Here is a 12500-nt window from a genome sequence, read left to right as displayed (position 1 = left end):
TGAGATTGAGATGCAGAGGAAAAAAAGCCTGCATTTCATCCAGCAATTTTCTGAACCAACTGTCTATAGAAAATGATCTTCTAGGTGGATCAGTAAAATCACCTGTGCACCAGCAAACGAAAATGTGTGGTAGGGTGGTAATTTTTCTAAAATTGTAATCTCCACTTAAATCTCCAGTATTTTGCAGGCCAAAACAAAACAGTTTAAGTTATGGATGCTCATATAGTTAGCAAATCTTGACGTATACGTATATACGGCTGCAAGACTACACAATTCTATGCTTCAGCCACGCGTCATTGTTTAGGAAAATGCATCATCTCAGTTTTTGATCATTCACGCATGTTACATGGATTGGCAATGGGGCCGGTGCTTGCGTTGCTGTGCAAATGTGGTAACATTTCATGTTGCTCACGACTATGTAAGACCCCTTAGGCCGGCCGCACATTGGGTCCGACAGCACTGCGGCGCACTTTTGCTTCCGACAGAATTCGGACCCCCAAACCCAATTTCGCACGAACATAGCATTGAAAGTCAATGGGCGGCGCCGACAAAATAGAACTTGTCTGTAATTGCTATCCGACATCGGCGCCAGTGTGCGGGGTTCTATTGAAAACAATGGTTCGAACTTTTGCGGAGCAGTGCGCAGCACTTTGTCGGAGCCTATGTGCGGAAGCCCTTAGAGTCATTGAATCTGGTCCACTATAGTCCACCATACAGTACCTGCAGTTGCTCGAGTCTGGTTGAAGTCCCCTTTGATGACCTTACAGGACTTCCCATTCCCATTGCAGACGCCACAGTGGTCTTCCCGGGCCAGAGAACCCAAGATACCATCACAGCCCACTTTCTGTTGAGGCACAGACACGTAGATACAAAGACACACACACACACACACACACACACACACACACACACACACACACACACACACACACACACACACACACACACACACACACACACACACACACACACACACACACACACACACACACACACACACACACACGAACGCACACACACACACACACACACACACACACACACAGATTATTTCAAATACATTTAGATGTTCACAGGTGAGCCGTGGCAAACTCTCTCACACCCAGTGAACTACTGATGCTTCTCCCTTCAGGTAGATGTTTAAGAGCTACTCTGAACAGGAAACCTATACAAATAATAAGTTAGTAGCCACTGCACTACATGCTCTACTGCATATGTCGACTAATAAACCTGTTTGCTTTTATTTATTGCTTCACACTTTATTTTCTTTTTCATCATACTCAGTTCAACAAAGACGCCTTTGCACACCTCTGTAGTTGGGCAGGTGCGTAAGATGTTACCCCAGTGGGGTTGTTATTCAAGTGTAAAGAAATCCTGCACACTGTCCATTCCACCAACAAACTTTAATACAACGTTTAAGTCATCCGACCTTCTTCAAGTAAGTTTTTAAATCTTTACCTGAAGAAGGTCAGATGACCGAAAAGTTGTATTAAAGTTTGTTGGTGGAATGGACAGTGGGCGGGATATCTTTACACTTGAAATCATCATACTCAGCCCAAACCAGCTTCAGTCTCAAATTCAGAACCATTTTCTGTTACCATGGGACAGACCATAAAGGTATTTGAATCTCAAAGTAGAAAAAACACTCATATGTTGTAGATCCAAGACAATTTTCTGTCACTCTGGGATAAACTTCAATCCATTTTACGTCACTTTGGGATCTTGAATCTTAACGTTGAGACGTGTCATGGGCACACATCCATACGGCATCACAGTTTTTCCACCCAAACCCGTGATGAAGTCTTTAGTTAAATCCAAAATAATTGTCTGTCACCATGGCATAGCACAGCAGGCATTTTCAATTTCGAAATGTTAAAGTAAAGACTCATTGACACGTATAAACAACCCCACATGACATCACAGCTTCTTACCGGCTGGGACTGGGAGCAGAAAGACGGTAATATTAGATATATCAGATCACGGCTTGATATTTAGTGTGATCCATTACCGAATGAAAGGCAAACACTGTAGAGCCGTGCCAGACAAGTGCTGGACGCGGGCCCTTGGCTCCATGTCAGACTGTGCGAGTAATCAGTGTAAAATACAGGGCCGTGGACAGATATACACATTTTCTGAGGCCGCTTCAAATACAGACAGCCCGCAAAAAGTACTGTAGCGAGCCGCCCCGCAGCCTCACCTCTCCTCACCTCAACCCCATCGACAGTACGTATCTTCTCCACTGCCTCCGCCTACTGCATGGAAACAGACAGGCTACTGTGTTGCTGCCTACAGTACGTTGCTGTGAATAACGTAGAGCAGAGTGTTGCTGCTGCTACTGCTATCCAGCGCCTCACAGCATCAATAAATGTCAGCACCATGTCCTCCTCCTCCTCATCTTCATCATCATCATCATCATCATTATCATCATCATCATCCTCATCATATGTCTCTTTGGTTTTCTCTCCCTCAGTCTCACATTCTCTCTTCCATCTCTCGCTACCCCCCCAATTTGTCATCATCATCATCATCATCATCTCTCTCTCTCTCTCTCTCTCTCTCTCTCTCTCTCTCTCTCTCTCTCTCTCTCTCTCTCTCTCTCTCTCTCTCTCTCTCTTTTCAGGTCAGCTCTCCCCTCTCTTGGCGTCTGGCCTAGGGGCTTACATTAGCAGTTCCAGCCTGTCAGTCAGAGGATCCAGGTATGGCAGGAGCATTTGCAGAGCAGACTGTAGCCATGACAACCTGTTGGATGCACTGTACTCACTAAGCCCTGGAATCAAACGCCTAGAAGGCTGGATGGAGGATTGGTTGTGAGGGGTGTGTGTGTGTGTGTGTGTGTGTGTGTGTGTGTGTGTGTGTGTGTGTGTGTGTGTGTCTGTGTGTGTGTGTGTGTATGTCTTTTTTGATGTATGTAGACAGGACGCTTTGCTGTCCTAGACAAACACATACACACAAACTGTATTCTTTTCAGTTTGTCTGCGAGTGTGCGTGTGTGTGTATGTGTCTGTTGTGTACACGTCTGTGTGTGTGTGTGTGTGTGTGTGTGTGTGTGTGTGTGTGTGTGTGTGTGTGTGTGTGTGTGTGTGTGTGTGTGTGGTGTGTGTGTGTGTGTGTGTGTGTGTGTGTGTGTGTGTGTGTGTGTGTGTTGTGTGTGTGTGTGTGTGGTGTGTGTGTGTGTGTGTGTGTGTGTGTGTGTGTGTGTGTGTGTGTGTGTGTGTGTGTGTGTGTGTGTGTGTGTGTGTGTGTGTGTGTGTGTGTGTGTGTGTGTGTGTGTGTGTGTGTGTGTGTGTGTGTGTGTGTGTGTGTGTGTGTGTGTGTGTGTGTGTGTGTGTGTGTGTCTGTGTGTGTGTGTGTGTGTGTGTGTGTGTGTGTTGTGAACGCGTTTGTGAGTGTGTGTGTGTGTGTGTGTTTGCCAGAGCTGTCGGTCGTACCTGACAGGTCCCGTTGGCACAGACGCCAGACTCCATGGTTCCGCACGAGGTGCCGTCCAGCACCCGCTCAGCCAGGAGCGTCGGCTGCTCCTTACCAGACGAGGAACAGAAGAGGGTGCAGGGTCTCTCTGGAGACAAGAGGAGAGATGAGGGAGTGAGTGACACAGGGAGGGAGAGAGAGAGAGAGAGAGAGAGAGAGAGAGAGCGAGAGAGAGAGACAGAGATAGAGACAGAGAGAGAGAGAGAGGGGGAGAGAGAGGGGGAGAGAGAGAGAGAGAGAGTTGGGGTTGCATAAAGAGAGAGAATGACAGCAGAGGGTGCCCAGCCTGTCTGGAGAAAGATGAGATGTGTGCATCTGTTAGCCATGCCTGTGTCTCCCACTGCCAGTGTCTCTCTCTGTCTCTGTGTCTGTGCATTTCCTGGTCTGCTCTGTCTCTGTCTGTAAAATGAGAAAAGGTCGCACCATGCATAGGTAAGGCAGAACTCCGAAACGCGTCTGTGTAATAAAGAAATCTATGCATGGTGCAACCTTTTCAAATTTTTCAGTTTTAAATATTTTGGTCAGCACTCTTAAAAGAAGAATTTTTGGGGGGGTAAAGCCTGCTCCAACCGTTATGAACTGTCTCTGTCTGTACAATGTGCCTGTCCATATCTGTCTGACTATATCTGTCTGTCCACCTGTGTATTCAGTCTCTGTTTCTGTCTTTCCCATCAGGTGACTGTGCATCTGTGTTTTTTTTCCTTTGTATCTGCCTGTGTCTGTCTTGTCTGCGTATCTGATGATCGGTCTTTGTGTCTGTCTGTGCGTCTATGTGTGTCCATGTGTGTATGTCTCTGTATGTCTGTCTGTGTGACTGTTTGACTGTGGTGGTTGGACTATGTCTGTGTATGTGTTTGTATGTGTCTGTGTGTCCGTGTGCCTGTGTCTGTGATGTACAAACACAGACACAGACACGGACACACAGACACATACAAACATACAGTATACACAGACATAGTACAGCCACCAATGGCAATGGCAACCAAGGCTAACACATATGTGATGTTCAGCTGTTGTTTTGAAGAAGGAAACCAACGCACACCAGAGGTTTCGAGGTGCAGGTAGCGGGTAGATCCGTTTTTTTAGAAGAAGATACCGCACACTCTTGTCCATCGTGCTGCAATTTATTAGGACTAAGAAAACAACGTTTCGGCCCGTATGGCCTTTCTCAAGTTTTTACATATGAAAAAAACTTGAGAAAGGCCATACGGGCCGAAACGTTGTTTTCTTAGGCCTAATAAATTGCAGCACGACGGACAAGAGTGTGCTGTATGTTCAGTTGTGTCAGAACTGTATGACATTCAAAAAGTGTGTGGGTTCCATCACAACACATTGAGCAAGTGTCCTGTCCTCTGGAATCTGGTGGAGACGGGAGAGCTGGCGAGCCCTCTCTGCAGCAGTGGACAGAGTGAGCAGAGGCTTCATGGGAGGCAAGAGCTCTGTCTATCTGTCTGTCTGTCTGACTGTCTGCCTGTCTGTCTGTCTGTTTGCCTGTCTGTCTGTTTGTCTGTCTATCTGTTTGCCTGTTTGCCTGTCTGTCTATCTGTCTGTTTGTCTGTTTGTCTGTTTGCCTGTCTATCTGTCTGACTTTCTGTCTGCTTGCCTGTCTGTCTGTTTGCCTGTCTGTCTGCCTGTCTGTCTGTCTGTCTGTCTGTTTCTCTCTCTCTCTCTCACACACACACGCACACGCACACGCACACACACAGGAAAAGCTTGAGAAAAATATCAGGCATGTTTGGGATTCCACACAACCGATCTGGAAGAGTAGAGACGGAGAAAGAAGAGAGAAACAAGAGAGAGAGAGAGAGAGAGAGAGAGAGAGAGAGAGAGAGACAGAGAGAGAGAAAGAGAGAGAGAGAGAGAGAGAGAGAGAGAGAGAGAGAGAGAGAGAGAGAGAGAGAGAGAGAGAGAGAGAGAGAAAAGGTGTGTGTGTATGAGAGAGAGAAATCAATTCGGCCATGCATGAAAATACAGGGCTGGAGCTGCAAGAGACAAAAAAAAGGCATGGGACATAGTTTGTTAAAAAAAAAAAAACATCAGGGGAAAAGGGTGATATTTGACGAAGGAAGACACAGGGTTCCCTCTCAATATCATCGTCAGTTCCCCACATCGGTTACATTTACACACATCAAGCAGTCCGGACTTTTGTGGTATTTGACTTTGATGAAACCCTAGAGGCCACTTGTGAAATAGGCCTATCATCTTTCTTCTCCTGATGTTCTCATGATGAAGTTGAAACAGTATCATGCTATGCTATCTACTTGCTACATTTTACAAGTTGTTTTGGTGTCAGAGAGGTCGTGCCAGAGAGAGTAGAGAGAGAGAGGTTCCATTGGCCCATTGTTTCCGGGTTCTATTATTGCAAGGGGGAGTGGGGGGAAATCCCACTTTAGGCAGACCTAGGCAGACCTAAGGACAGTTCTATTCAATGCTAGGAGCATTATGACACGCCCCTTTAGGCAGACCGGAACCTGGTCATGTTAGGTGCCCATAGCAACCTATTACATTGGCATATCTCTATATACTTAAAGAATCTCTGGTCGTGCTGAGTCTTTGGAGGAGACACATGCTATAGATTCTGACTCTTCCTCATCTCCTCAAACACTAAAAAAGCCCATGGCAACACATCCACAAACAACTATAAACAAATGCTTAAATCCCCAAAGTCTTACTGCATGCGATAAATGTGCCATAACTCTAAAATATCTGAAGTAGAATCTGCATATACAGAAAAAAAGTCAAGTCAAGCCATATTACATTTCATTGCAGTGATGATACACTGAGTATGTGTATGTGCTCTAAACAGGCAGATGATAGATATAGTGGTTTGGTCACACGCACGCATGCACACACGAACGCACAAACGCACCCACGCACGCAGGCACGCACACATGGCCACAGCTCAATTATGGCTAACTCTCACCGTCCAAATCCCTCTCTTACTGTCCACTTCAATGTTGACTTCCTAACCCCTGTGTCTTAGCATGTTGGCTCCCTGCACTTCCTAATGCTCAGAGTCTTAGCCTTTTGGCTTCCCACAACACCACTGGAACACAAGTGTGGAAAATGACAAAAGTCACCCCCCCGCCCCCACCCATCCACACACACACACACACACACACACACACACACACACACACACACACACACACACACACACACACACACACACACACACACACACACACACACATGGTGAATAGACACAGACACACTCAGATGCTACACACGTACTGGCAGGGGGCCAACAACCTCCCCGCAGCATCTCATCCTGAATACACACACACACACACACACACATGCATGCACGAATGCACACATAGACACAAACATGCACACACACACACACACACACACACACACACACACACACACACACACACACACACACACACACACACACACACACACACACACACACACACACACACACACACATATGTACATGTGCACAAACACACACACAGAGAAGCACTCACACACACACACACACAGAGAAGCACACACACACTCACACACACACAAACACACACAGAAGCACAAACACACACACACAGCCACAGCCACAGCCACACACACACACACACACACGCACACACACACACACACACACACACACACACACACACACACACACACACACACACACACACACACACACACACACACACACACAGAACCGCCCTCTGCCAAGTGACAGGGTCCTCCACCCCCACCTCTCCACTGCAGTGTGCAGTATGGGTGGTTTCTTCGTCGTCTGTCCGCTATGTATTCCACTGCTCTGGCCCATCTAGTGACTGGACTGGATCCTCTACAAATGTCTGCATACCACTATCAGGGACAGATCATGATTCCATGGGCCCCCCCAGGCCAGACAACAAGAAAGCGCTCCCCCCCGCCTCGATGTGTGTTGCTAGTTTACAAAACGGTTCAAGGTTTTAGGCCTGTGTGTGTGTGTGTGTGTGTGTGTGTGCGTGTGTGTGTGTGTGTGTGGGGAAGGGGGGGGGGGGGGGGGTTATGGGGTGTTGTTAAAAGTGTGATTTTGACGCAATATGCAAATATAGCGATTAGAGCTTCAGGCCCCCCCCTTGACTCTTGGGCCCCTGGGCCTAGGCCCGGTAGGCCCATGCAGTAATCGGTCCTGCTGGCTACTAGGAGCGCTGTTCCATCTCCCATCTCCCTTCTGGATACTTGACATGTGCACTAACGCCAGACAAACACACGCAGAGACATACACACACAGACACATACACAGAGAGAGAGAGAGAGAGAGAGAGAGAGAGAGAGAGAGAGAGAAAGAGAGAGAGAGATAGAGAGAGGGAGGGAGAGAGAGAGAGAGAGAGAGAGAGAGAGAGAGAGAGAGAGAGAGAGAGAGAGAGAGAGAGAGAGAGAGAGAGAGAGAGAGAATGCCTGTCTGGCATTCTGGCTGAGCAGTAGTGTACTGTAGTTCTGATTGAAAAATGGGAGATTGCATTGAAATGTTACAATTCTTAAACCAAACTAGATCCCCCCCATACACACACACACACAAACACACTTACACACTTACACACACACACACACACACACACACACACACACACACACACACACACACACACACACACACACACACACACACACACACACACACACACACACACACACACACACACACACACACACACACAGACACAGTCACAGACACACACACACACACACACACACACACACACACACACACACACACACACACACACACACACACACACACACACACACACACATCAAAGCAATGACAAGCTCAAGACGGTCAAATAGACTCTCTTGTCTAACAGCCAAACACTGTTTACACTAATAAACATGGCTTTGAACTTCCTGTGTCATTTTGTGGAGCAAACAAGGCGGCTCATTACAACACTTGCATACAGCTTGCACACACACTTGTACACACACAAGTATGCACGCATGACCCCATCCCCCCCCCCCCCCTGAACGTATGCACGCACGTACGTGCACCCCTTTTTGTAGAACACAAACATCACTACAGTTATGAATGTTCTTACTTGCTTGTCCCGCCACCATAAACATCCAATCCTCCATCTCTGAGCACTTAATGTTCACACACACACACACACACACACACACACACACACACACACACACACACACACACACACACACACGCACACACGCACACACGCACACACGCACACAGACACACACACACACACACACACACACACGCACACACACACACGCACACACAACTTTACGTTCCCACACATAAACATAAACATAAACATACACATTCAGAGAGAGAGAGAGAGAGAGAGAGAGAGAGAGAGAGAGAGAGAGAGAGAGAGAGAGAGAGAGAGAGAGGCACTTTACTTTTGGCAACGAAAAATATCTCAGACAGGTTTACACTGAGTTCAAGCCAGTTGCCAAGCCTTGGCAGTATTCAGGGTATACAGTATGAAACGGTAAAATGTGCTGCGATTGTTTTAGCCGATGAGCACTTGGAAACTGAGCCTCTACTAGGCATCTCACAAATATCTCTTGCCCCAAAAACAGCCCCAAAATCCTGCTGGACACCACTGACAGTGCACCCGACTTTAGGACGCGAAGAAGAGAGACGCCAGCGTTACGGGTGAAGGAACTGTCAAGATGCGAGCAGTGTTAACATCAGCGCTAACAGCAACTGACAACATAGCTTTCCGACATATACAAACACTCCGAAACTCAATAACAGACGACTTTATGGGTGGCTTCGTTTGTGAAAAGCAACTCAAGACTTGATTTTTTTTTGGGGGGGGGTAGGACAAACTCAACCATACACCATAGGAGTCGAAAAGAGATAGGATGACACATTTCGGGGTTACTAAGCAACCTCTATAGTACAATCATTTGCATAAATAAACAAACCCTTTTATATTCAGCAATACCAATTCAGACAAACCAATGTTTGTTTTTCGTTTTACAGTAGTAGTAGACAGTAGACAGACAGGAAATGGTACCACCAATCTCCACCGTCTCCTCCCTTCAGATCTCTTGCTGCTGCCGTTTGTTGTCTTCTTTTGTACTGCTGTGCCTTCCTACCTCTGTTCAGTCTTTGTAGTGTGTGTTTGTACTGTCTACATGTTTTTCACCTATAAAGCGTCTTTGAGTGTCATGAAAAGCACTATATAGAACCTATGTAGGAGAGGCCAGGTGGGATTCAAACCTGCAACCCCCAAATCACTAGGCCACGACCTATATTTACCCTAAACACAACACAATTGACCCCAAAGTGCTTCACTGACATACAAAATGAATACTATTTACTAATACATTAATACAATTTACTAATATCCATACATATAAAACAAACAGCTATTATGGCGCAGGAAAAGAAGGTCAGTGACAACTGACAATGCCTGGACCACGCAAGTATGCAAGCATGAGAGTGTGTTTGTGTGTGAGAATAAGTGACAGAGAGAGACTGTGCATGGATGGGTGTCTGGATTGACTCTGCTAGGAGGTATGTTGGCTCTAGAAGTGTGGCTCTGTGTGTGTGTGTGTGTGTGTGTGTGTGTGTGTGTGTGTGTGTGTGTGTGTGTGTGTGTGTGTGTGTGTGTGTGTGTGTGTGTGTGTGTGTGTGTGTGTGTGTGTGTGCGTGCGTGCGTGCGTGCGACGATAAGGAGAGAAAAGGCAAAAAAAGGGAGAGAGAAGTATAAAGTGACAGAAAGAGAGAGAGAAACAGAGAGTTAAGGAGTGCAAGTAGAGGAAGTAAAAGAAGGAGAGAAAGACATACATATAGAGAGAAACAGAATGTGAGGCAGAAAGAAAGAGAGGGACAGACAGAGAGAGAGGGGGGAGAGAGAGACAGACAGACAGAGAGAGACAGAGAGACCGAGAGAGAGAGTGACAGAGGAAGGGAGGGAGAAATGAAAGAGTCTTTGTGTTCAGGCGGGGCAGACAGTCTATGTAGTGATGTCATGTGGCACTGAGGACCTGCCTGCCTGCCTGCCTGCCTGCCTGTGCCATTCTGCAGCGAAAGCCCTCTTAAGCTCGCCTGGGAGAGAGAGAGAGAGAGAGAGAGAGAGAGAGAGAGAATGGGTGTGCTAGATAGCATGTCTATATGTGTGTGTGTGAAAGAAAGTAGCAGACAGAAAGAGAGAGAAAGCCCAAGAATGACGGACAGACAGACAGGCAGGCAGGCAGGCAGACAGACAGGCAGACAGGCAATACGACAGGGATAGAGCAGAGACAGAGAGACAGTGCGATGGAGATAGAGCACCACATCCCTCCTGGTATCCATCACCCAACACCCATTGCCCATCAGCCAGCACCACAGGCCTGCTGCACTAGCTACAGTACACTGTATTCTACACTGTACCAGGCTTGTACGAAAATCCGAATGGAAAGAATTTCAATTCAAAGTAATGCCATAATACGAACACTAGGTGGTGGTGTTCTATGTACTTTCAATGGGTGGTGTAGATTAAATTCAAAGAAATTCAAGGTAATGGCACCACCTAGTGTTCGTATTATGGCATTATTTTGAATTGAAATTCTTTCCATTCGGAATTTCGTACAAGCCTGCACTGTACAGTATCTCTCCCCCATCAGGAAGCAGAGCGGCCAAGCAACACAATGCAGCTACTACAACCCTGATGCACCCTCAGCCCACAGCTCAGAGAGAGACACAGACAGACTGACAGACAGACCGACACAGACAGACACAGACAGACAGACACAGACAGACTGACACAGACAGACAGACAGACAGACAGACACAGACAGACAGACAGACAGACATTCCTTGTGTGCGTGTGTGTGTGTGTGTGTGTGTGTGTGTGTGTGTGTGTGTGTGTGTGTGTGTGTGTGTGTGTGTGTGTGTGTGTGTGTGTGTGTGTGTGTGTGTGTGTGTGCGTGTGCGTGTGCGTGTGCACTTGTGTGTGTGTGTGCAAGATAGCGGACAGAGACAGAGACGGACAGACAGAGAAACAATGCAGCTACTACGACCCTGACGCGTCCTCAGCCCACAGCACACAGCCCACCAAGCCCCAGGCCTTCACACCACTGCTCAGCACAGCATGGGGCCACAACAGTCGGCCTTTATCTGGGTCCGCATTGCAGCTCGCCCACTGGCTTACTACTGCACTGGCAAGTCTACCCTGCTGAACGCCTCAGCTGATGGGCTGGCTACTCATAAAGTGTAGTGGAAAGTGCGCACATCCAGCAAAAAAGCATCAGCAGGTGCCAAATCAAAAAACTGTCACATGTAGGGGCGGGAAAGGTAAGGTGGCTGAAGAAGATCGGTAAGATGCCTGAAGAAGATCTATGATCGAAACGTTGCTCCTAATAAGTCTTTTGCAAGCAGTGTGCAGATCCTTTCCCGCTCCTACCGGCTACTCATAAAGCCATGAAGACAATATTGTACATTACATTACACTTAGCTGACGCTTTCATCCAAAGTGACTTAAGATTAATTACAGGGTAATGGTTACATTCACTCTAGCAGTCTGGGCAGCCGTGGAGGGAGGAATGGATTGGGTAGGGATTGAACCTGCAACACAGTAAATTCTGCAGTGCTCATTTAACACTTAGAGAGTTCATTTGAGTCCATTTGGAATTAAATGAACTCTGTAAGTGTTGAATTAACACCACAACATTTACTGTGAACCCTGTGATCTACAGTCCAACACCTTAGCCGCTACATCACGACTGCTACTGTGTACTGTATACTCTATACATACTGTATAAATGTGTCATCCACACTATTTTTCAACGTGTGTTTGATATCGTATTGTATTGTATTATACGTATACTTTCATTGGCACATGTTAGCAGGGCTATTTTATTATCTTTTGGTATCCCTTAGATACCGTCGACATTCCAAACAAAGATTCCATGTGCGGCTAACTTAGTCACATGTTTGACACTTGACCGGTTCCACAGAATTAATGGTCAACCCATCAGCCAATCAGAAAAGAGAATTCCATTGCGAAGGCAGATAACGTTGTTGAAAAGCTCATAATGTTTAAAGTCAAGTTTCCAAAATAAGCAGC

The 12500-nt window shown here is 46.8% G+C and overlaps 1 protein-coding gene across 1 annotated transcript in view; it reads right to left on the bottom strand.

The window, feature by feature from the left end:
- Window positions 1-12500, bottom strand: part of LOC134458312 (A disintegrin and metalloproteinase with thrombospondin motifs 19-like) — a 158965-nt gene that overhangs the window by 57173 nt on the left and 89292 nt on the right. Inside the window, exons 14-15 of the mRNA XM_063210547.1 lie at window positions 3429-3556; window positions 721-844 (exon numbers count right to left, since the gene is read on the bottom strand). Of these exons, the coding sequence (XP_063066617.1) occupies window positions 721-844; window positions 3429-3556 (252 nt within the window). The remainder of the gene's footprint in view (window positions 1-720; window positions 845-3428; window positions 3557-12500) is intronic.

This window comes from Engraulis encrasicolus, chromosome 11 (assembly GCF_034702125.1).
Source record: "Engraulis encrasicolus isolate BLACKSEA-1 chromosome 11, IST_EnEncr_1.0, whole genome shotgun sequence".
NCBI lineage: Eukaryota > Metazoa > Chordata > Actinopteri > Clupeiformes > Engraulidae > Engraulis > Engraulis encrasicolus.
This window is presented reverse-complemented; position numbering and strand designations above follow the sequence as displayed.